This window comes from Colobus angolensis, unplaced genomic scaffold, assembly GCF_000951035.1.
Source record: "Colobus angolensis palliatus isolate OR3802 unplaced genomic scaffold, Cang.pa_1.0 Scaffold200, whole genome shotgun sequence".
In the NCBI taxonomy this organism is placed as follows: domain Eukaryota; kingdom Metazoa; phylum Chordata; class Mammalia; order Primates; family Cercopithecidae; genus Colobus; species Colobus angolensis.
Window position 1 is genome coordinate 2,534,945 of NW_012115156.1, and position 27,282 is coordinate 2,562,226.

At 34.2% G+C, this 27,282-nt stretch overlaps 1 protein-coding gene across 2 annotated transcripts in view; it reads left to right on the top strand.

Annotated features, from left to right (window-relative positions):
• LOC105511584 (chromosome unknown open reading frame, human C4orf22) overlaps nt 1–27,282 on the top strand; it is a 642,164-nt gene that overhangs the window by 245,588 nt on the left and 369,294 nt on the right. The window contains exon 4 of one of the 2 annotated variants that reach the window (XM_011941743.1): nt 4,898–4,948. The exons of the other annotated variant lie outside the window; for it this stretch is intronic. Within the exon in view, the coding sequence (XP_011797133.1) occupies nt 4,898–4,948 (51 nt within the window). The remainder of the gene's footprint in view (nt 1–4,897; nt 4,949–27,282) is intronic. 2 annotated transcript variants of the gene reach the window in all.

A 27,282-nucleotide genomic window follows, 5' to 3' on the forward strand; every position in this document is an offset into this window, starting at 1 on the left:
CGCACTACCATACCTGTATATTATAATAGCTATTATTGAGTGCTGTGGGTCTGAGGTGATCCTGTGATCACATTATACTATTAGTAGGAGCATTTTAGCAATATGTGACAATAGGTAGAATAATATGTATATCCTTTAGTCACTTATAAAAATTGTTTCAAAGAAAATATTTATGAATGTGTTTAAGGACTTAGGTATGAAAATATTTGTTTAGTACATTGTTTTTTAATTTAGAAAAAATTGATAGTGAACTCAATTCTAACATCAATCAGTTGTTAAAGTAATGCATCATTCATATATATGATAGAATACTGTACAACTAGTAATAAGATTGAAAATGCATAAATGGCTTTAAAATATTGTCAACATGTACTCCAAGAATAAAAACTCCATCTCTCTTGATATCTCCATTTAGGAAAGTAGGAAAAACAATCTCTCGAATTATTTCTGAGTGGTAGAATAATGGGACCTTATTTGTTTTTCTGCATTCTTTCTCTTTTAAAAAAATTAATACAACATGTTAACTCAAGTGGTAACAAAGGCAAAGTACTCACTTAAAAAAGGCATGAATATAAAATTACACATTAGACTAAAATTAAGATTTTAAACCCAGAAGTTTTACTTGTTGAAACCATTATCCTCACCTTTAGGAGATTTAATTACTTTAGGAGCTTGGCCTGGGGAAGGGAGGACCCAAATCAGAAGAAAAATTTAAAGTCTGGTAACAGAAACACTATCTTAAAAGAACTCACCTTTCAAAAGTTGGGTTTTGTGGAGAGGAAATATCTTTTGACTATCAAAAGCTAAATGCTTGAGGGACTCAGGGCATGTATAGAAAATAATAAAGTAAGGGAAAATGCAAGCTGATGCACTTTTTTTCTGCCTAATCATACAAAAAAGTTTGGCCAGCTGTCAGTAAGATAATTGGAAGTGTATGTGACTAAAAGTTAGGCAGTCGTGGGTCCCTGGGCATCAGTCCAGTACTCCACTCTCTAGATACATCTTGATGTCTTCACACAATTGACGTCTTGACACAAGCTGACAATTGAAACTCAAGAGGGATCTTCACCTTACTTTCAAAGTCTTACCTGGATTACAGGCCCCAGTGAAATGCTTCATGTCCAGAATGGTGCCTGGATATTGGCAGTGAATACGTGAGGTGCCTCAGCAGGTGGCCTGATGACAGACCCTTAAAGTCAAGTGCATTTAGGCAAACATGAAAAGGTTTCCAGTTTATTACTTGGAGGACACAATGAACTGGATAGGACTGGCAACTGGAAAGCAAAGTGAGATGCTTACGTTTCAAGGTGAATGCAGGGACAATCAAAAAACAAAGTATGAATTGTACAAAAGTATGAATTGCACGTCACGTCAGAAAGTCAGGATGGATAGATATCAATGACTTTGTATCAGACACTTGTCCTCAGAGGCCAATATAATACCAGAAAAAAACATGTAATCCTAGGAAAATGGAAAGGATGATGGAGAGGAGAATTCTGAACTGCCCAAATATTTTCCTCAGAGCTTTTGAGTTTGAGCTAGAGAAAAAGTAACTTAGTTTATTTTACGTTGGCAAGATGATATGTTTTGCTACCAGTGAAAATGGGGGCTCACAAGGTAAGGTCAGTTACAGAGAAACATTTTCAAAGCTACATTTTTCATGCCTTTCTCAAAAAAAAAAAATGCATACCTCAGAAGAGAAATGGTTATTTGTAATTCTACTTGAGGTCATGCTGAAATAATTTATTCATATTTTAGAAAGTGGTAGATGATTTTCATTGAAGAGATACTTCTGGTGCAGATACATTTTCTTTTGAACAACATTTAGTTTTCAGCCAAATGCTTATTGAACATATCTATGACTTTAGTTTCCAAAAGTAAAAAGTGGTGTGATGGGAGGGGAAGGAAAATACCAAAATGATTTTTCTAAAGTGTTTTCATAATAATCACTTTTTCTTAAAAAGACACTAATATATTTTACTCTAAATACAGACTGGAAAACTGAAAACTAGATTATATAGCCAAGAGGAAATGGCATTACAAAATGCTCTTACTGACTTTACTACATCACCTTTTAAATAAAAGAGATAGAAACAAATGTCAGGAATGTGTTTTCAAGAATGAGATTTTGCTTGTGGTTTTTCACTCTGGCTCTGAATAACCAGCGAACAAAATTAAAAGAAGATATTTATTTGTTTTTATAAGAATAAAACATTTGTATGTCTCCTATTTAATAACATTGCCATACTAGCTTTTGTTCTTTATTTTTCTTTAAATCTTCCTATTTGGAAATAATTTCAAACTATAGGAAAGATGCAAGAATAATACAAAGAATACCTGTATATGCTTTACACAGATTTACCTAGTATTACCTATTATTTTTATTAACACTTAAGTTTTTTTAACATTCTGAGGGTTTTTTTTGAACAAAAGTTAGTCATTCTGCATTGTTTTCTGTTGGTTTATAGGCAGCATCTCTGTCTCCTACAGCTTTGGGGTAGAATAGCTTCTGCCTGACCATGGAAGTCCCTTTAGGGCAATAGGGGCCAACTTGCCTTTCTTTTGCATTCCTATGAGAGGCCACAACACTTGCTGTGTGAAGAGTCAATGAAGCTCTTAACTATTGTAGCTGATGAATACATTTTTAAAATTAATAAAGGTGTGAGCAAACAAATAAATCAGTGGTAGTATGTATTGTAAAAGTGAAAACCCCATTCCCTAACCATGTGTCCCTTTCTACAACTAAGAGTATCTTGTAAGTCTTTTCAGAAATACTCTGAGTATAGTACAAAGATATATAGCCATAGTTAGTCCGGGGGCAGTGGCTCATGCCTGTAATCCCAGTGCTTTGGGAGGCCGAGGCAGGTGGATCACAAGGTCAGGAGTTCGACACCAGCCTGGCCAACATGGTGAAACCCCATCTCTACTAAAAATACAAAAAATTAGCTGGGTGTGGTGGGGGGCGCCTGTAATCCCAGGTACTCTGGAGGTTGAGGCAGGAGAATCACGTGAACCTGGGAAGCAGAGATTGCAGTGAGCCAAGACCCTGCCATTGCACTCCAGCCTGGGCAACAGAGCAAGACTCTGTTTAAAAAAAAAAATATATATATATATATATATAGCCATAGCTACAGTAATAGGTATATAGATACAAACAGATGTACATTTGTTTCTTAAAGATATAAACACCGAACTCCTTTTCTATATTTGAAATAATGGTATTAGACTCTGCACGTACTCTTCCATGGCTTGCTCTTTTCATATAATAATATACCTGGATTAGTTTGTGATATAAGTTCATATAAATGTGCTTCAGTCTTTTTAAAGGTTGAATAATATTTCATTATATGGGTATACCATAATTTTTAAATCTACACTGTAAATGATATGCTTTTTTTAAAAAAAGTTTCACTGTTACAAAAGTAAGATTTTATTTTTCTTTTGTGAGATATTAACTGTAAGATAAATTTCCAGCAGGTCACCTTTACATTTAAATTGGGATAATAACTTTAATAATCATCATTTGACTTTTCTTGTCTTTGGTGCATTCAGTAATGTTTGCAGAAGGAAGGAAGGGATAGAGGAAGGAAGAAGAAAAGAAGAAAGTCAGGTAGGCTAGTTTTTTGGGGATAGTGGTTCCTTACATGGGTGAAAGAGGACAGGGACCTTCTAGTCAAGATTATGATCAAATTTTCTTACCAATTTTCTATTGTGAACTTTTTATGTCTTTCAGAGGGCAGCTGGAGGATTACTTTCTCAGGAAGAGTGTAGCTAATAGAATATTAAATAATATTTTTGTTGTATGGCCCTGTGGTACCCTAAACTTCTTCATCGTACCTGAAATTTTTCTCAATATCTATCTCCTTAGATAGACAAGCAACAAGAAGTACTATAGAGTTTTGTTGGTTCATGTATTCTCTACTTCGTAAGGATATCTAGATACTCTGCCTTTCTTAAAAGCAAAAAGTAGAGGATGGAGAAACAGAGAGAAAGTGGAAGAGACATCAGTGAGACAGAGAGAGACCATGAGGAAAGGAAAGTAAGAAAAAGGAGGAGGAATGGAGAAGGGAAGAAATGAGGGAGGCAAGAAGGTGACGATGCCATTAGTTAGAGCTGTCAACATCAGATAATTAGGGAAAAAATGAATCGTAAGACAGAAGAAAAGAGAAAACACCAAGATGCAAGAATTCAACATTTTCCTACTTCAGAAAGCAGAGAAACATTGTGTTATTTTCCATAAAGTCAAAGAAGTCGACAATGATCGCTCAGTTTCTGGCTGCAGACTGAAAGCTCTGTGTGTTGGAAGGGCATGATTCAGAATAAAAAGGATTGTTTCGAGGGCTTGTATTATAATTTAAGCTGTGCAAGGAGAACTGGGAAATGTGTCACTGCAAAGGTGAAATACTTGCTTTCCATTTCTTAATGCTGTGGGAATAGAAATTTAATTATGGTCATGAATCTTTCATAGTGGGGCCAACTTAGAAATTACATTGAACTGGGAGCCTATGTATTGTAACAATGTGAAGGTTACATGAAGTAGTTTTGCTTAAGTTTATTTTAGATTAGAATGTAGTATAGTGAAGACATTTAGAAAGCATTTCATAGCCAAAGTTTCTTTTAAATTTTACTATATTACAATTTTATATACAATTATATGTGTATATATATACACACATACTTATCTGTACAATTATAATATATGGAGATATTCATGTTAAAGATATGTGCTATCTTAATTTTTATACCATTCACAAGTGTTGTCGAGCCTAAGTAATTAGGAAATAGATAACTGATTCCAACAGTACCAGAGGGTGGGGTTCAAGCTATACTTTAGGTAGGAGATTTGTTAACATGTGGAATACACCTCACTTAGATTTCCTCTCTTAATTTATTTAAGCTAAATCAACAGGAGACTGATGCTGCTCATACCTTGAAGAAGCAACTGGCAGCAAGTACTGCTTACGGAAAAGTTTCCTTTACAAGTTAGAAAAACATTTTGGCTTCATCCTACGTATACACTCCACTCCAAGGTCTATTGCTACTGTTTTCCGAATTACTCACTAGCTTGATGAATGACAGTCACAAGTAGTGCTTTTATTGCAATGTACAGATGTTGATGTTTTCCAGAATTTTCTTAGGGTAAATGGAAGGCTTTCATTTTGAAAAAAACTCATTGTAGATTTAATGCAGGAACTTAGATTTTCACTTAAAAAATCCATACAACTCTTATATTTTAAAATCTTATTTTTTAAAGAAAGTTTGTTTAAAGAACCTGTTGTCATTGGCATTGATAGAAAGCAGATGTTACCAATGGGATGAAGCCAGGAGGTTTAATGAGTAATAATAGAGTTAGAAACAGAATAATCATGTTAAGGGTCAGAAATGGGTTAGAATTCTTGTGTAAAACTGGGTAAAGCTTACAGGGTACATGCGTGCATGTGTGTGTGTGTGCACGCACAGAGAAGGAGGGGGATGATTAAAGGAGAAGAAAAAAGAAAATGTTATATGAAAACATTTCATGATAAAATACAATTCTAAAAATAACTTGAGATTGGCCCACATTTAACTTTATTTTATTGGGTATTTTATATTCACATAGTGTTTGAGACTGTTAAGTCAGGGGTTATAACTCAATATAAAGGAATGTATGGATGAATTTTTTGGAAAAGTTTCCAAGGGCTTTAGTATACATATATTTGCTACTTGAGTACTTTCCTGTGTCCAGAAATGTAAAACGCTTAAGAAAAAATAAGTATATATTGGGTTAAATAACATGACTTTGTAAATAAATAGGAATATTGCCTTGTGTGTAATTACACTAGCAAAACTTGACAGTGAAATCAAAATAATATTCCCAGTTATTAGGAGCTTCTTTCTGTGATATTATTTAGTTATGTTAAAGAATCTTGATAACTATGTCATGCTGTTCCTACAAATATTTCCAAGGTAGGAAATTATGCAGTGAGAGAAGGGAGCTATTTGGTAGAAGAAGGATGTCCTTTTAGAAATGTTTTAAGCTTGGTTTATAGGGTTTACTTATTAAAATGTAAAGGTTATTTAGATATGTCTCTTTATGTTGAATTTTTATCAACAGAATATTTATTTAATATCATATAATTTTAAGTAGTCCAGAGTAATCAATGTTAATGTTATTTTTTATTTCTTGTTTATATTTATAAAGGGCTAAAGTACTAATGGAACATGATTTTTTTTCATGGCACAATTAATGTGTACCACTTTTCCTATTTTTTGTTTAACATTTGTGGAATTTCTTATAATTGCCATTTTATGTGTAACTGTGTTTTGATAGTTCTCTAGTAATACGTGGTTTGCCTATATTTGCATGTTTATATTCTATATTCTATAAGTTTTTGTGCTCATATCCGTGTGCCGACTAATGAATTTTGTCCAAGGAAGTAATAATTGTGTTTGAATAGTCTATAAATGACCCTCAAAGTGATATAGTGAAAAGAAGTTAAAAATTCTAGACTATGTTTGAACAAACCAAATGCACTTTGTAAGCCTATCCTTATCCAGATTATATCTGGGCATAATTTTACCCACAGGATGTTTTTAAAGACTTTTAAAAAGGCTGAATAATTCTTATTAGTGTCTATAGATTTGCAGAGAATTTGCCTACTTATTTTATTTTTATGCTTTATAAGGTAGTTCTAAGTAATTTATTAATTGAAGAGATTCTGGTTCCTCCTTGTATCTCTTCTTTCTGATCACTTTAACAATCTTTTTAATTTGATAGACGCTCTAAAAAAATGACATTAGTGAGGCGAGGACAGAAATAAGAGTCTGCTCTCTGTTGTTAGAAGACAGCACACTGATTTCACTGGAGTGAATATTACTGAACCCAGCAGCGCTCCCAGTGTCCCCCAGCCCCTAACCTGGATTTAGTACTGAAGTGGCAAAAATATTCACATTTAAGAAAACAAGAGCAAAATCTAACACAATGGTATGCAAATTTAGTACCTCCAGAGAAATAACCACTTGTTTTTGTCTCCCATTCTATCTTCTGTCTTTCCTAGGTCACTGTCACATTCTTTCTCAGGCTATAGTAATTCACACTTTATCTTCTCTCTTTTACAACCTTAATATTCTGAAACTCAGTTTCTTAGCTCAGCACCTTAAAAATAGTAGTACAGAATGTATATTAGTTTAGTTAGTACCATTTAAAGAACTTTTTAAAAAAAGTTTTCATCAAAATGGAACTAAAGCTAAAACGTCCTTTGAGACATTATTTCTGATACCATAAAATCTACAAAGTTCCTTTCTAGATGCAGACCTATCGATTCTATTCAATGATAATAGTAAAGGCTTTTTATACCCAGATGGCTATCTCAAATCTTGTTATCAGCCCTCCAACTTAGTTGTAGGAGGGTTTCATCAGTCATGGTTATGTTGCTCTGGGAGACTGATAACCATTATGCTATTACCAGTTGGGTGATGAGCTGGTCACCTTGTAAGTTTAAGTTGTTCTATCAGCCCTCCAAAAGTAAATGCAAATAAACGGGTTCCAAACCCCTTTAGAGCACACTGTAAATCTTTGTAACTTCATGGCCAAATGGTAAACCGCAGGACCACATGACTCAATTCCCTTGAGACAGTCATGTTATTCCTGTCAGACTTTTCTTCCCTCATTCATCAGCTGGAAGCTTTCATCTCCTTTTAAAGTCATGGCCTTTCAAGTAGGGGTGAAATTACACCTGTCAGTAATAAATGTTCTCAGTGCTTTCTATCATTCTGTCATTTCACAAAAGATATTAAAAGGAAGCATAGCTTATTCCGCATTCAGTTAACACCACTTTTTTTTCTTTCTCTACTTTTAGATACCTTCCTGTTATGTAATTGTTGAGCAAAGTTTTAAAATATTCACTAAATCAGGGGACATGTGGGAATGCTGGGCAAATTAGCTTCCATGTGAACTATACATTATATTCAATAACTACATTAAACTTATTTGACAGAATGATTTAACTGTATACACAATCTACAACAGCAATCTAAATGTGCCCTTTAGCACACTTATTCTGTTTATTTTTTCTAAGTTACACTCTGATAACTTTGTGGTTGCCCATAATACCATGCAGCAGGTGCACCTGTGTAGCCACCATTTTATTTACATAGAGAACAAAGTTAATGTTTTATCAAATCCAGACCACACCTGGGTTGGAACACTTGTAGGAAGCAGGGTTCAAATCAATTGCAACTTGCTTTTAGCCTGATATTTGAACTCCACTGAGCAAACTCTTTTGAGTTCTCTTGGAAGTTTTCAGGATTCGGTCTCTTAACTCCCTGTTAACTGAAGGATGAAATGGGAGCTGGAAGACTGAATATTTTACCTGTAAACACTGTCACTCACTGTGGTAGGTTTTGACTCAAGAAATAAGAATAACTGAATTGTGTCATTACAGCCCACACCATACACTATCCCAAGCAGAGAATTCTTCAAGTACAAGTGTATTTGGCTTGATAGACCTGAGTATGAGGGCCAATATTTTTGTCAATTTTCTAATGCTGAACCGGATTAATGAATAAATGCTGTGTGAAATTCACAAATCATCAAAGGTGGTCATGCTGTAAAGCTTTGTTGTTTTGTTTTATTTTATCCCTCATAGGGAAAGTATGTGCCAATTTTTTGTAGATTAGTGATACCGCAAAGAATCCGTGCAAACACATAACCTCCCACAACTATTAGCAAACCATAGTATTTTATTTTTTCCAGAACACAAAGGAAGTATATAATTTCTCTATTTTTATACCCTATTTCTTACATTCTGTCTTTTTTTTTATCTCCTTCCTCTTCAGGAGAAAAATAAAATTGTAAATGGGAAAACAGACCCTAAAACTCAGTGAGAGGGATAGATTGACTCAATTTGTCACTAAACTAAAAAAATAATTATCTCAAAGCCCAATGCTGATTTAATTTCTCTGGAAATGATTACACATTTATCATTAGAGTTTTTTTTCTATTAAATAGGTTCTGACATATTATTAGAGTTTGATGAGACAAAACCTATAGTATCTATTTCAAGCCTAATCAACTAATAACCTCATTTGCAGAAATACCCCATCCATATAGAGGGCTGAAAACGAATTTCTGTTATTGAACGTTATGTTCTGTGAAATCTCTGTAACTATATAAAATGATTTGAGAAGTTGAATTATCCCTATTTGTGTACCCAAATTATCCTTATATTAAATAATTTTCTGTGGTTTAAACTATTTCAATAATACTCCCACCTTAAATAGAGATTAAACTTAACACCCTCAACTCCGAATTAAGTACATAGTTTTAAATTAATTAAGTAGTTCAAAATGCCTTTGAACCCTGAATTAAGTACATAGTTTTAAATTAAGTAGTTCAAACCCTAATATTGTGGCATTGGGCACTCACTTTCATTTAGCATGTAGTTTTTTTTTTTTTTTTTTTTTTTTTAGACAGAGTCTCGCTCTGTCCCCCAGGCTGGAGTACAATGGCCGGATCTCAGCTCACTGCAAGCTCCGCCTCCCGGGTTCACGCCATTCTTCTGCCTCAGCCTCCAGAGTAGCTGGGACGACAGGCACCCGCCACCTCGCCCGGCTAGTTTTTTGTATTTTTTAGTAGAGACGGGGTTTCACCGGGTTAGCCAGGATGGTCTCGATCTCCTGACCTCGTGATCCGCCCGTCTCGGCCTCCCAAAGTGCTGGGATTACAGGCTTGAGCCACCGCGCCCAGCCAGCATGTGGTTCTTAACAAGCTTGATTGTCTGTTTTACTCACCTTCTAAAGATAAAAAAAAATCAAACTAAAAGAACGAAGTATAGTAGTGAGAATTGCAAGACTAACAGCCTAGGACAGAAGAGAAAAGTAACAATGAAGCGCTGGACATGTTATGAGACTCTTTCACATGCATTTACACGTTTGATTCCCCATAATCCTACATGAGATATGCAACTTATGTCACAGATAAGTAAGCAAGGCATGGGAAGCTATGCAATTTCCCCAAGGCTGGTAAGTGGTAGATTTGAGATATTAACTCAGGATATTTTATCTTAACTCAGTGGTAAATGTCATAAGTCACCTATACCAGTTTAAATATTTTCTAGTATATTCAGTTTGTGCAGGAAGTAGAAAATTCATTTTAGGAAGAGTCCATAGAAATGCTAAAATATGCAGAGCTTTGACACTTGAAGTTATTGGCGTCACATCTTGTGTAGAACCTCTCGTTTTCTAAGGATAATTAATATATTATTTTACTGAATGATTTAACTCTAAAACTGGTGCAGCACATATGTTAATTCAAATAGATTTAAATAATTTAACTCAATTTATTATAAACAAAAATTATGTTATTTCTTTCATTAGCTCTTCAAATCTAGGTTACATGCATAATGCCGATTGAGATAAATAGAAACAGTTTTTCCTCCCTGAACCTATCTCCTTCACCAACATTTCAGCTGACTTTTATGTTTTATTGCCATGCATGCATACCACATAGCAGTGTTTTACAAAATGCAGTCCATCTGTCACTTGCATCAGAATCACCTATGTTGATTTTGTAGAAAGCTGACCACTGAATTAAGTCATCTGGTATTCAGGGTTAGGCTCATTAAAGTTTGAAACCCACTGCCTTTCAGTTTAACATCATTTCCCTGTGCACTTTAAGATGGCCCTGCTCCACAACTGACTGCATTTCACAATTCATCTGTACTTGCAAAGACTAATGCTTGACTAAAACAGTGTTAGCTGAGACAAAAATGATGGAGAAAACATACATCTCTCTTCAGTTTATAACTCTGATAACTCTTAACTATTTCTCATACCTTTGCTACAGAAAGGCAGGCAGGCACATGTTTGATTCATTTTCTTCAGTTTATTTAATGTATTATTATTACTTTCCAATTAGTATAAAGTTGGGTTTTGTTATTTGAAATTGTAGTTTGTGAGCATCTGCTTTGTCTGTTAAGGGCACTTCTAATTTTGTATTCCACTTTTCATTTCTGTATATATAACAAATCATCTATTTTCAAGTGAAATTTACTCCAACAAAATGTTATCAGTTTGCACTGAAATAATACTATTTTTTTCTATCTTAATGGAAAGAGTTTTGATTAAAATTAACGGCTACTTAGAATATTTTAAGTCTTCAAGGAGTGATTCAAAACAAATAGAAAGTATGTTCCTGAGAGAAAGTGTCCTAAGAGGTGCATTTGTGTGACTAATAATGACCTTGACCCCCATAGTTATATGTTTAATGGAGATGACAAACAGTCCATACTAGTGGTGAGGCACTAACTTTAAACTAAGGCACTTCTATTGAAAAGGAGCTCTTGATCTAATAGGCATCACAGATACTGTCGTTAGAGAAGGTGATTTGGATTTGATTTGCAAGGTGGGAAAGCCCCAAAATCAGGCACTCTGGGGGGACAGCAAGTGCGGCAGGTGTAGTCAGACGCCTGCCTGCCTCCTAAAAGGTTGGGAGCAAAGTTGATGTAGTTTGGTTGACAGAGAAATTAGAAGACTTGAGACAATGCTTTTTCATTCCTTTCTTTCTTTTGTTTTTTAAGTTGACAGATTAAGTACTAAAAATTGCTTGCAATATGGCTGTTTCTGAATGTGGTTACAAGTCTTGAATTTCAATGAATTAATCTCATTTATTAAACATTTTGTAAAAACAATGCTTACACATGTTGTTTAAATGTTGTTTGAAGTTGAAATGTTTTGAAATGGTATCTGATCAGCAGAGAAAAACACAATTTTAATGTCAACATGCAAGGGACACCTTTGGTTGCATTTACACCAAAACATTGTAAATTAGTATATTTAATTATAGCTTCCGGTTTCCCATTTTTTCACAGAAAAATTTAAATGTTTATCAGCTAATTATATGTTAAATACCATGTGATGTTATGGATTTCCTCAGTGGTAACATGTTTTAGAACTTCATTCATATTTTAATGATATATTTTATTTGAATATTTTTATATTTTTATTACATTAACTCTGGCCTTCTATGCAGCCACTAACTTTTGACTAATATTGAGAACTAAAGCTGCTAATATTTACTAATCTGAGCAAATTAGTTTAGTAGACTTTAGGAACTCTGATTTGAGCTTAGGGAACTGCAAACAATCCGAGTGCAGAATTTAGAAATCACCAGCTATCTACTGGTCAAATATTGTTCATTGGCTAGGTAAACAGTGATATGGAAGCTAACTTGTACAAATGCAAAGTAAATAACAATGTGTTTACTTTTTCTAATATTTGTGTCTATGTATAAGAAATGGGTTGTTGGAAGTCGTACTTATTTATAAAGTAAAGCTTTAAAAATATTTTAATACCTTACTGTAGTGTGTCTACTTTGGATTAGAAAGCTTACATCATCGATTCACTCTAAAAGGGAATTAATGACTCAATTCCCTTGAGACAGTTATGTTATTCCTGTCAGACTTTTCTTCCCTCATTCATCAGCTGGAAGCTTTCATCTCCTTTTAAAGTCATGGCCTAAGGTAGGCTTGCAGGCATCTTTCTTTCTTTCTTTTTTTTTTTTTTCCAGAAGCAGGGTCTTGCTTTGTCACCCAGGCTGGAGTTCAGTGGCATGATCATAGCTCAGTGCAGCCTCAAACTCCTCCTGGGTTCAAGTGATCTTTCTTGACTTGGCCTTCCAAGTAGCTGGGATCACAGGTGTGAACCACCATGCCCCGCTTAGGCATACATCTTGATACTTTTAGCAAGATAGTTAAGAAGTAATTTCTAAAATACTTCCAAATAGGATCCTTCGCTATTTCATTCAGCAACCTCTGCAAGCCCTTTCAGTGAAATTGAGGCACTTCTATTAAAAGTAACCACATTATTGATTGTGGCCCAAGAGTAAAGTGGGCTTCTGGCCCTCAATACCTCCTTCAAAATATTGTACCTTCCGGGGCAGTCACTCTCACCTCCATTCGTTCCTTCAGCTTTTGGGAATTGGTAATCAACCCTGCTTTCCTACTATTAATACTCAGTTACTAACTCACCCTAGGAAAAGAGAACTAGTTCCTCTCACTGGTCCATACAACCTCAGATGTCTGAGCATTAACCACCTAAAAATTTAACAAATATTACATTTAATTGTATAATAGGCTGTTTCCATTTAAGTTTGTGCTTCTATATCTTCCCAACTAAACTGTAAAGTGTCACCTGTGTGTTTATGGTGCCTAGGACTGGAACCAGGCCCACGTGACTCTTCTTTGTGACCCCTGGCCTTCTGTTAGCTCCAAAATACACAAAATAGATAAGTTTTGAAGCTAAATTTATTGGCTGTGTAGGTTAAAACTTCACATAAAAGACTTCAAAAGAGCTATAAAGTTTTGTATATAAATATAAACTTTTATATACATATGTGTACTTTTATATATGTAATTTTTATACATATAAGTATATATTATGTATTATAAATATGCATATATACATAAATAATACTCCCAAGTGAAAGGGCTATAGAGATCATATACAGAGAAGAAAAACCAAACTGAGTGAGGAAAAGTGACTTTCCCAAGTTCCCAATGCAAGTTAGTCGCTAAGTTGGGGCAGCCAGGACTCCTGACATTCAGACAATGCTCACCTCATTTCATCACATGCTTTCCTGGCGGCCCTAAGAATGTATATTTAAGTTAACCCTCATTATACTTCTCTGAGTTGTATGATGTACTGATGGTCGCAACATCCTAGCCAGATAAAAAATGCAAATATTTTAGTGAACACGTATACACCATTCTAATGAGAAAATGAGCAGAAAATAGAACATCCATATAAGGGTGTATACAGGTGTATATTAGACATACATATGTACATACACATATGTACATTTTATACATAATATACTTATTTTAATCATTCTAAATATTGAATGTTTAATAAACAATGATGCTGAGATGGATGGCTAATGGAAGAATACCTCAATATAACATTTTTGGGAAGGTATCTATCTCTATACAACTAAAATGAATGTAACTATAGATCCAGCAATTCCCACTCTTAAAACTGTCTATAGAAATAGAATTTTAAAGATACATGAACGAGAGTACTAGACCACTATTTATAGTGTAAAAAAGAAAAGAAAATGAAGAAAAGGCAGGTGGTTCATCATTAAAGGAATGGCAATTTAAAAAAGTAATGAAATTGTGAATATTAATTAGGCCTTTAGAGATGTAACCAGAGGTTAGTTCTGAATGGGAAAATTTGGGAGTGTTTCTATTTTAGTGGCCATGTTGTTGCTAAGAAACATGTCATATTTACCTGGAGTTGCTCAAAATTGTGTTAGATGTTATCATTTATTGAAAAAGAACCTGGTTTTCCTTGGGCTTGACCGCCAGCCCCAGTTTCCTGACTGGGAGATGCCCCCATACCCTGTCATCAACTTAACTTTTTGTTCTTTGCAGAGCAAGCGAATGAATAACTTGCTGTGAACCCACCAAATGATCAGTCTGGTTCATGGTACAGCCTTGTCCACTTCCCTGGGATCATTTCAGATGGCTCAAGAGGTCTGTAGTCTAGAGGGAAATGTTCTTCTCAAATCCTATTATTAACACTTTACAACAGAAAAAATTTACTTCAAATTACTTCCACTAAGGGTGGCAGACATAAATTCCCACCTAATGTTAAAAGACATTCCTACAAAAAAGTGCCCGTCATAATGATAACCAAAACTCTGGAAGTGAATCCATTTAATAGGGAAGGGCATAGATCAAAGAACTAAGGGATACCAAGTATGCCGTAAAACATACTGAACCTATAGGGTAAGCACTTTGATATGTTTGTTCTTATGTGGTCAAAACATTAACAGAGGAAGGAGTCATTTGCAATTGTCTCACTGCATGTCTTGGCCCACGTGAGTAATTGCAATTTAAAGATCTGCCCAAAGCAATTAAAAATACATATGGTCATGTTTTCTTACTTTCAGAATGGAATACATAGTCATTAAATTAAGAAGGAAAAGAAACTAACCATCAAAATTGGAGGAATAAAAGAAAAATTTGTGATATATGGTAGTCTGCATACTGCCTAGGTTGTCCTATGCTTGTTGCAAAGAGGAAAGATTGGGATGAAGGGGTAATAATTAAACTCTGATAGCATGTGAAGTATCTTATGGTCATGGTTGTAAGTCAGGTCTGGAAGGAATAAACTTTACTCTTTCAGGTGTTCGAATAAAAAAATTAAAGGTAGAGCAAAATATACTTCTTAGAATTAAGAGGTAAGAGATACAGTATAAAGGCAAGCTGTTTTATAGAAAAAAATGTTATCTACAATGTGTAATCATTTTCTCTCAGAGCACGTGAGTAAGGAGAGCAAACAGTTTATCTCAAACAATGAATAGTACTGAAGGACAACCAGCCAAGTAAGTGCTTTGATAATAATGCAATATAATCCTTTCAAGTTTGTTATCAGGTGTTCTTATAGTCAAGGGTCATAGATCCAAAATTTTGATGATCTCTACTGTGTTAGGAAAAACCGAAGGGATATGCAGAAATAATTTGGAGATAATATGATATGAAGTAAACATCAATGGATTCTTAGAAGACAACATGGAAACATAAGTAAAAATCATATAACAGATCATATAAAAGTTATGTACAAGTAGTTGAGGCAGAGGGAAGAGAGTTGTCTCTGAAGGATCTTGCAGCCTAATTAGCCACATGAACTCCAATTATTTCCATAACTTTTATTGCTATTAAACTAAATGATACATTAAATTAATTCCTTCCCAATCCAATTGAGGATAAGTTGACTAATAACAAGTGGATTTTTACTTAGAATAATAAAGGTAAGTATAATATAATAATATTATAAATAAAATAGACTACTAGTTGTGGGAGCTGAAAAGAAACGCTTTCCAATAATAGAAATAAAATAAAAACTTTGTTTAAAGTACATATGAAAATCGTGCTAAAATTATTCATTAAAAAATGGAGGAGAGGAGTATGACACCTGTATGTGTAATATTTATTATTAAGGGAATTTTGGCTTTCCATCACTTTTTGAAGTCATTCAGAAATTAGAGACAATTTTAAGTAGTTGGATATTTTATTTTATTAGATGGTAATTGTTCTGTCTGAACATGTGAAAATACAAACAAAATATAAAAATAATTACTTCTCGCAGCATTAAAATACAGCTAGAAACAGTTTACTCCCAAAGTAAATATTCAGGAAAGATGACCACTTTTAAATTCAAACTTTATTCTGATTTATTAGGATGTGATGTATCAAAACTATTGAACCAAAATGCCACAAGGTGGCAGTGGCCTGTCCAAGGTGCAGTCATAGAGCACTGAAGGACCTTCTCTTCAGCGTTGACATTCTGTTTCCTTCTTATGCTTTTTTAAATAATTAGTCTTCCTGATTGAGCCACGTGAAATTTTCTGAATATACCTAGTGTTGAAAAACATTTAGTGACCCATTTCCACAACCTTTATTATTCTCTTCACTACTAAAAGAAGGAAAGAAGAAACCAATAAGAGAAGAAAACATAAATATATTATATATTGTGCTCAACCACCTAACTAGATGGCTTACATATTATATACCTAGAATATAGTTAAATGTTCTTTAGATATTCAATACTACTGAAGGGCTGAATACAAAATACAGTGTTTGCTGTCATCTCCAAACACAGTGCGGTCAATGACTAGGTATTTACTAAGCAGTTACAACTCTCTTTTGATTTCCAGGCACCTATACTGGCTGTGGCAGTTTATTTCATTTACCTATTTAAAATGTGCTTTCACACATATATTTTATTAATAGACACATAATATATTGTGTCTAATAAAGTGATTATGTATTATCTCTTCATCGTAATGGGATAAACTGGGATTGAGAGAATTTGTCACAGTGGGCTTTGACTGTTTATTTTCCCCTGTGAAAATGATGAAATAATCTTCAAAATTATAATTTTCTAATTTCTATAGAAACATATTTTAATGAAAAAGACTATCAATAATCATAAGCATTGAGAGAATAAGATGATATAGAATTGTGGAAACAATTTTTAAATATATGATATAAAACACAAGGCATTATTTTGTCATTGTTCTTGTTCTCAGACTGAATGCTAAATATTTTCATGAGTTATATGTATGAAAAGTGATGTAAAAATAATCCATCCATCAGCACACACTTGATTCAATACCTACAAGCCGAACACAGTGGTCAAGGCTGTGAAGTGGATTTATAGACACAACAATCCTCAGAGTTTCAGGGTTGCATGTATGTCACTACCCTTGCTTGTTGGTATACTAAGATAAGTAATACCATTATACCATGTATAACTTTTTATGGGTGACAAATCAGTGAGTGAATCACTCCAGAGAAGAATGAAAAGAGCAATTTGTTGACAAGGGAATGACCATGGAGTTGCCAGAGATGGCAAGGTGATGAAGAAGATGTTGCTCTACTTTTAGGGATAGCAGACATGTTCATATAACAGTTTTGAAAGGAATTTAGCACATCTTATATTTATATTTTGGATTTCCTGTTTGCTCTACAGTTGGGTGAACTTAAACTATGTTTCAGTTGCTTTAGGATGATGGCTTGATTCCTGATACCCTACTGATAAACCCAGGTCAGTCTCTGTATTCTTTTCATCATTCTCATCCCTTGATTTAATGAGTTCTTTGAAGCCACCTTCAATCAACATTACATTATGACTATCTCTCCTGCCTCTTTTGTCTGCTTAAATCTGTTCCCTACAGAAAGTCAACAGAACACTGACTTTTGAATAAAGCAGATCTGGGTTCAAATTCTGGCATAATCTCTGTCTAGCCATGACATTTTTGGCAATTTAACCTCTCTAGGAGTGTTCTATACAATGAGAGAAGTAATGTGTGCCTTTTGAAGTTGGTTTATGATGAAAACTAAATAACATAAGTATATAGAGTGCCTCACAGACAGTGATTATTAAAATAATTGAAGCTGCTATTTCTGTGGTTGCTACTTTCAGGTTCCACACTTACCTAACAGCCTATCTTTTTTTATCATCAACCAAGTAACCTTTATTAAAGCACTGATACCTTATCACTAATAGATTCCCAGTGGATATTTTCAGTAGAATGTTTCCTTCCTTTAATTATTGCCTTAAGTATTTAGTATATAACAAAAAATGAATTTTGGGGGGATTTAGTTATAGGCAAGGAGCCACATTCAACTTTAAGATGATTTGAATGTTGGCACCTGAAGATAACTTCTTTCCTTTTCCCAATGGGTAGGCTTGGACTGCTGAACATGTCAAATAGTTCTATTAGGATAGTTTATGAATGATTAAATATGAGATTTAAAGAAATTGTTTTGGGATATACCAAGTAAAACTCTCTACCAATAGTTATAGACAAACTTACTGTCTTCCTCGAATATTTTCCTACCTAAAATAAATATTTTGTTATTTTTCACTCTTTTTCATATGGCAGTTTCTAAGCTCTCATCCCATTCTTTGCATATTCTTCTGACACAAGATCATTTGTTGATTTAATAAATGAATTCTTGCAACTAGTTTGGAAGAGGGATATTGTACTGGATTTGAAGCTGGATTATCACAAATATGGAGTGAGTATTTCCATATGCCAAGCACTATTCCAGACACTGAAAATCCTGGGATGAAGCAGACAAAGACTCTAGAAGCTCTTATAGTTATGTTAATTATTTATTTATAAAAATAATTATAAAAAGCGATATGATACATTAAATGCTTCAACAGATAATTATTACAGCATGATTAAATGTTTCACATGAGCTGTGAGTCAAATTCTGGGGCATTCAGAAAGAAAGATATTTGTCCTGGGTCTTAAGCAGTAAGAATTTTCCAGGTCTTCAAAGAAGTAAGAATTTGTGGGGTGGTGGGGTGAGGACTGCTAAGTAGGGAGCATATGGAGAAGAAAACAAACTATTGTGGGTAGAGGAGCCAGTTAGAAGAAAAACCAGTAGTGATAGAGTGATGCACTGTGTTGGGAAAGTTTTGGCTGACAGAGAAGGCACTTAAGTGTCAGTTAAACAAGTTGAGATTATAGTTGGGGTCAGATCATAAAGTGTCAATTCCATACATAGGAAGTCAGGCTCTTTCCTATAAGCACAGGGAAATATTGGACTCTTTAATGCAAAAATTAGCCATTATTTTATTTTTGAAAAATAATTTTTCTGAGCATGAGAGAGGAAAAACATAATAGGAGACTACCTGGGAGAGCTTGCAATAGTCCAGGTGAAAGGATGTGAAATGAACGAAGTGAAGGACGATTGCACTGAACATAAACACCACAGTCTAGAGTTGGTCTGACCTATGCAGAGACATTTTATTTTATTGTTTAAATCAACACAGAGTGATTTTAACTGCACTGCACTATAACCCTCCTATCTGGACTGGGTCATCCCCAGCTGAGTTAGATCCACAGAATATTGATTTAGCATTCTGTTTCAAAACTTGGTACACCAATGTGTTCTTTCTTGACTAAATATATTTTTATAGTCATCTTTTCTAAAACCATCTTGTTTCATATTATAACTTGACTGGCCTTTATAATTTTTTATTGTCAATATGTTTCTAATAATAACTTTGCATTTCTTGCTCAGATAGCAAAAATGATTTATATTTAAAGTACCATGTCTACACCAAATAATATCAGTGAAAGATAAAAAAATTAAGAAATCCTATAAGATTTATCTGGGTTCAAAAGCAGAATCAACATTTTATAGGCCAGAAATGCCAAGTTGTGAGTGGGTCTACAGCTTCAGTCCACTAGGATGCAACTGCTGACTCACATAGTCTAAAAAAGCTGCATGCAATACTTGAAACTAGAGATAATGAGCTTACTGCTTTATGTCTGGGATGGGAATGACTCTTGCTCAATCAATTTTCTCTCAAGAAAGGAGGTTAGCATTATATTTGTAACTAAGAGCTTGGGGCTATGGCTTTGTAGGATACTGTAGACCAAAGTAAGTGAGAGGATCGACGTGTCACTTTTTTAAAAAAGTGGAAATTAAATTAGTTTCCTAGTTTCCCACTGGGTTGGTAACTGACCAATCTCATCAGGAAGAAGAGAATATTTTATGCTTCTGGTCTACACTCAATTTATTAGGAGGGTAAGTAGAAACAACTCAACAAGAAATAAGGAAGGCTAATATTGGCAGGAGAGAGAAAGGAGGGGAAAGAGGTATTCCTTTCACTCAAATGAGTCTGCAAATCAAGATTCTAAAGTACATAAGTAAACTAATTGATGTTAAGAAAGACAAGCAACATGCCAGGCAAAATGCACAAGAATATGTCCAAGATAAAATTAATATTAGGGAATAGTCTAATGTTAATACTCATGGCGACAAACAAAAATTATGAGACAAAAAAGGCAGAAATGAAACAAAAATAATTAGACATGAATAGGACCAAATGAAGAGATGGGTGGAACAAGATGGCAAAGTAAAACTCTTTGGCCTTCATCACTTGACAGGAATATTGATTTGAACAACTCTCCATACACAAAAATATTCTTGTGAGAGCTAAGGGAACAAGTTAATATTAAGATTTCACAGTATCTGGCTGTAGCATAATGCTAAGAAAAGAGGTATTGATAAGGTAGAAAGGACAGTTTTGCATTACCCCTGTCATTCCTCCACCAAACCCAGGCAACACAGTCCAGTTAAAGATACCATTTCCTTGGGGAAAAGAGAAGAAAATGAGTATAAAAATTTGCCTTGGACCCCAATACTGACACCAACACAGTGTAACCCAGCATAAGGCAGACCCCCACAGCCCCATACTTCAGATCAGAATCTGGAGACAGAGTCTCTAGAGTCATCCCAGTGCAAGACAGGACCACACAGCCCCAGGTCTCAGGCTTGTGTGACAGACTTGCTTTCTGGTAGCTCTAGACATCCCTTGTGGCAGGTAGTTCTCAGTGTACCCCAGGCTTCAGGCAGCAACCCCGTGCCATGCCAGCAGCAGCTGCACTGAACATAACCCAATGCTGTGCCTATTGCAGGTTTTTTTCAGAAAAAAGCCAGTCTGCTAAGACTGGAATAAGTACCTACTTCTTCAAATATGCAGGCGTCGATGCATGACTACAAACATCAAGAACAATCAGGAAGATATGACATCACCAAATGGACAAAATAAAGGTACCATTGACTGATCCTAAAATTAGAGATATATGATATATATGGCAAAATGACTGTTTTAGGGATGCTCAGTAAACTTCAAAAAAATGCAGAGAAACAATTCAACAAAATGAAGAAAACAATATATGACCAGAATGATACATTTAATAGACTGAAAAAAAATAAGTAAAAAGCAAATCCTGGAGCTTAAAAATACAAGGAATAAAATGAAAAATTCAATAGACTGCATCAGCAGCAGAAATGATCAAGAAGAAAGGATCTGTGAAACTGAACAGAGATTATTTAAAAATATACAGAGGAGAAAACAAGAAATATAAATTTAAAAAAAGTGTATGGGATTTATGGGGCAGCAACAAAAGAGCAAAGCATTTGAGTCATGGAATAAAATAAAAAAAGATAAAGGGGTAAGAAACTTGTTTAGAGAAATGCTAGCAGAACAATTTTCAAATCTGGAGAAAGACATCAATTTCCAGATACAACAAGGTCAAATGTCTCTGATCAGATTCAATGCAAATAAGACTACTTTAAAAATATTATAACCAAACTCAAAATATTATAAAATATTATAACCAAATATTATTTATATTATTAATATTATTTATGTTATAAAATATTATAACCAAATAAAATCATTAACCAAATATGACATTTGGTTAAAAATATTATAACCAAACTCAAAAATCATTGAGAAGAGGATTTTTAAAAAACAGCAAGAGAAAATAAGAAAATTACATATAAAAATGTTTTAATATGGCTAACAGAAGACTCCTCAGCAGAAACTCTATAGTCCAGGAGAGAAGAGGTTGATAAAATTTAAAGTACTGAGAACAACGAATACTGTCAATCAAGAATACTGTGCTCAGCAAAACTATTCTTCAGAAATGAAGGAGGAATAAAGACTTTCCCAAATAAACAAAAGCTGAGGGACTTCATCACCACCAGTCCTGTCTTACAAGAAATGCTACAGGGAGCTCTTCAAGGTGAAAGAAAAAAACACTAGTAAGTCACGTGAAAACACCTGAAAGTATAAAACTCACTGGTAAAAGTAAATGCATGGTTCAATTCAAAACACTCTGATACTGCAATGGTGGTGTGTAGATCACTTTAATCTATATTATAAAGGTTAAGACAAAACTATTAAAAAAAAGCCAAAATAACTTAGGGATTTGCAATATTAAAAGATGCAAATTGTGACATCAAAAATTCAAAATGTTGTTTGGGGAGTGGAGTATAACTAGATTGTGTGTGTGTGTGTGTGATGAAAGTTAAGTTGTTTTCAGCTTAAAACCTGTTATAAGATATTTTTTGTAAGTCGTATGGAAACCACAAAGTAAAACCTATAGTAGGTATGTGAAAATAAAAAGCAAACAATCAAAACATAACACTGAAGAAAATCACTTAGCTACAAAGAAAGACAGAAAAAGAGAAAGAGACAGAAGATCTATGAAAAAACTAGAAAACAGTGAACAAGATGGCAGTAGTAAATACTTACCTGTCAGTAATTACTTTGAATATAAATGGATTATATTCTCCCATCAAAAGGTGTAAGATAGCTGAATACATTTAAAAAAACAAAAAAACAAGACCCAAATATATGCTACTTACAAGAGACTGACTTCACTTGTAAGGACACATATAGACAAAGTGAAGGGCTGCAGAAAAACACTCCATGTAAGTGGTAGTCAAACACAAACTGGAGTGGCCATTCTTAGATTATATAGACTTTAAGTAAAACCATAAAAAGAAACAGTAACATAATTATATAGTTATAAATGGGTCAATTAAGCAAGAAGGTATAATAATTACAAATATATATGTACCCAACATCCAAACTGATAAAGATATAAAGTAAATATAAATAAATTTGAGGGAGTAATAGATCGCCATATACTAAATTTAGGGGAGTTAAACACCATACTTCTGGAAATGGACAGATCATCCACATGGAAAATCAATCAGGAAACATTAAACTAAAAACGTAATCTAGATCAAGTGGATGTAACAAAGATATGCCCAACATTTAACCCCAAAGCTGCAGAATATACATTATTTTATATGCAACTCCACATGAAACATTCTCCAGTATAGAATATATGTTAGGCCACAAAGCAAGTCTTAACAAATATATGAAAATTGAAATCATATCAAGTAGCTATTCTGACCTCAATTAATAAGAATTAACATAATAAGAGGAGACACTTTGGAAAATTTGACAAATACTTGGAAATGCTCCTGAACAACCAATAGGTCAATGAAGAAATTGGAAAGAAAATGTAAAAATTTCTTAAGCCAAATGAACATTGAATCACAGCATACCCAAACTTACCAGATACAGCAAAAGCAGTTCTAAGAAGGAAGCATGTAGCTGTAAACAGTGACATTGCAAAATATAAAAGATCTCAAATAACCTAACATTGTACTTCAAGGAACTGCAAAACAGTAATAAACTAAGCCCAAAGTTAGTAAAAGGAAGGAAATAATAAAAATCAGGGCAGAAATAAAATAATAGAGCCTGGAAAAATAATAGAAAAATATATTTTTTGAAAAAATAAAATCCACAAAACTTCAGCTATACTAACTGAGAATGAAATAGGAATCAAATAAGGAAAAGGAAGAAAAGAAAAGGAAAAGGAGATATTACAATTGACACAACAGAAATTCAAAGGGCCATAAGAGATTATTATGAACAATTACATACCAACCATTTCAATAACCTAGAAGAAACAGATAAATTCTTTGATGCTTATAATCTACAAAGATTAGGAAGAAATAAAAAATCTTTACAGATCAATAACCAGTAAAAAGATTGAATCGGTAATAAAGTCTCCTATCAAAGAAGAGTCTGAGACATGGTGGCATCACTGCTGAATTCTATCAAATATTTAGAAAAGAACTAATAAAAATTTTGCTCAACTCTTCCAAAAAATTGAGGAGGCAATACTTTCAAACTTATTTTATCACACCAGCATTACCTTGATACCAAAAACAAAAAACAAAAAAACAAAACTACAGACCAATATCTCTGATTAATATACATGCAAAAATCCTCAACACAATATAAGCATACCAAATTCAATGGTACATTGAAAAGTTTATTCATCATGATCAAGTGGTATTCATTCCAATGATGCAAGGATGGTTCTATATATGTAAATCAGTAAATGTAATACGTTACGTGAACAGAATGAAGGACAATAAGCATATAACCATTTTCAGAGGTGCAAAAAATTTGGAAAGATTCAACATTCTTTCATGACAAAAAAACTCAATTATATAAAAATTAGGTATAGAAGGAATGTACTTCAACACCATTAAGGCTATGTATGGTAAACTCCATAGCTAACTCAATGGGGAGAAGTTGACAGCTTTTCCTCTAAGACACAGAGTAAGATAAGGATGCCCATGTTAACCACTTCTATTCAATATAGTATTGGATGTGCTAGCCAGAGCAATTAGACAAAGGAAAGAAATAAAAGACATACAAATTGGATAGGAAGAAATTAAATTGTCCCTGATTGCAGAAGGCATGACCCTATATACAGAAAATTCTAAAGACTTTACCAAAAGAAACCTGTGAGAATTATCGAGTAATTGAGTAAAGTTGCAGGATACAAAATCAACATACAACACTCAGTAGTGTTTCTATTCACTAACAGCAAACTGTCTGAAAAAGGACAAGAGAACCTACTATTTACAATAGTTACAAGAAATATTTAGGAATAAATTTAACCAAGGAGGTGAATGATCTCTACCCTAAAAGCCATAAAATAATGATGAAAGAAATTAAAGAAGACACACATAAATGGAAATATATTCTTTGTTCATAGCCTGGAAGATTTAGTGTTGTTAACATGTCCATACTACCCAAAGCAAGCTACGGATTCAACAGAATTCCAATCAAAATACCAATGACATTTTTCACAAAAATAGAAAAAACAATTCTAAAATTCATATGAAATCACAAAAAAAATCCTGAAAAGCCAAAGCATTTTGAAAAAGAAGAAGAAAGCTGAAGATATTGCACTACCTGACTTCAAAATATATTACAAAACTGTAGTGACCAAAACAGCATGGTACTGGCATAAAAATAGACACACAGACTAATTAAACAGAATAGAGAGCACAGAAATAAATCCATGCATTTACAACCAACTGATTTTTGACAAAGGTGTCAAGAGCACACAATAGGAAAAGGACAGTCCTTTCAATAAATGCTTTTGGGAAAACAGGATATTCACAGGCAGAAAAATAAAATTAGAACCTTATCTCACACCATATATAAAAACCAACTTAAAATGGATTAAATACTTACACATGTTTTGGGAGGTCGAAGGGGGCAGATCACGACGTCAGGAGATCGAGACCATCCTGGCTAACACAGTGAAACCCTGTCTCTACTAAAAATTAAAAAAAAATAAAAATAAAAATAAATAAATAAATTAGCTGGGCGTGGTGGTGGGCGCCTGTAGTCCCAGCTACTCGGGAGGCTGAGGCAGGAGAATGGCGTGCACCTGGTAGGTAGACCTTGCAGTGAGTGGAGACCACACCACTGCACTCCAGCCTGGGTGACAGAGCGAGACTCCATCTCAAAAAAAAAAAAAAAAAAAGACTTACACGTAAGACCCAAATCTATGAAACTACTAGAATAAAACTTAGAGGAAAAACTATGACAGTTATCTGGGCAATGACTTTTTGGATATGACCCCAAAGCATAGGCAACAAAAGCAAAAATAGACAAATAAGATTGCACCAAACTAAAAAGCTTCTGTGCAGCAAAGAAAACAACCAACAGAGCAAAGAGAAACCTGCAGAGTGGAAGAAAATATTTGCAAACTATACATCTGTTATGGGGTTAATATCCAAAATACGTAAGAAATTCAAACAATTCAATAGCAAGAAGACAAATAATTAAATAAAATTATGAGCCAGGAAACTGAACAGACATTTTTTAAGACATACAAATGGTTAACAGTTATGTGAAACAAAAGCTCAATATTACTAATCAGGGAAACAGAAATTAAAAACACAATGAGATATTACCTTAGACCAGTTAGAATGCCTGTCTTCAAGATAACAGACCAGTGTTGACAAGATGTGAAGTAGAGGGAACCCTTGCACGCTCTTGGTGAGAATGTAAATTGATGCAGCCATTAAGGAAAACAGTATGGATGTTCCGCAAAAAATTAAAATTACAAGTGTCATGTAATCAAGCAATCCCACTACTGTATATATAGCTAAAGATATGAAATCAGTATGATGAAAAGATTTCTTTATTTTCATGTTTATTGCAGAATTACTCACAAAAGCCAAGATATGGAATCAACCTACATTTCTGTCACTGAATGAATGGATTAAAAAATGTGGACACAATGGAATACTTTAAGCCACAACAAAGGAAGGAAATCCTGTCATTTACAACAACATGTATTAACCTGGAGGACATTATGTTGAGTGAAATAGGCTAGGCACAGAAAGACACATGATCTTGCTCATATGTGGCATCTTAAAAAGTTCAACTCACAGAAGTAGAAAGTAGAATGGTGTTACCAGGGGCTGGGGTATTTGAGAGGCAGGGTGAGGAGATGTTGGTCAAAGAATATACAATTTCAGTTAGCTAAGAGAAATAAGTTCAAGAGCTCTATTGTACAACTTGGTGACTGTAGTTAATAATATATTCTTGAGAAATGCTGAGAGACTAGAAGTTAACTGTTCTCACTACAAAAAAATGATAGCTATGTGAGGGAATACATATGCTAATTAGTCAGTCTGTCTGTATATGTACTTCAAACACTGTGCTGTACACAATAACATGTGCACTTTTATCTGTCAATTTATAAAAAATTGGCCGAGTGCAGTGGCTCATGCCTGTAACCCCAGCACTTTGGGAGGCTGAGACAGGTGATTCTCTTGAGGTCAGAAGTTCAAGACCAGCCTTGCCAACATTGTGAAACCTGGTCTCTACTAAAAATACAAAAATTAGCCGGGCATGATGGTGTGCACCTGTAGTCCCAGCTACTTGGGAGGCTGAGGCAGGGGAATTGCTGGAGGCAGGGAGGCAGAGGTTGCAGTGAGCCATGATTGTGACATTGTGCTTTAGCCTGGAGACTCTATCTCTGAAAAAAAAAAAAAATATATATATATATATATATATAATTAT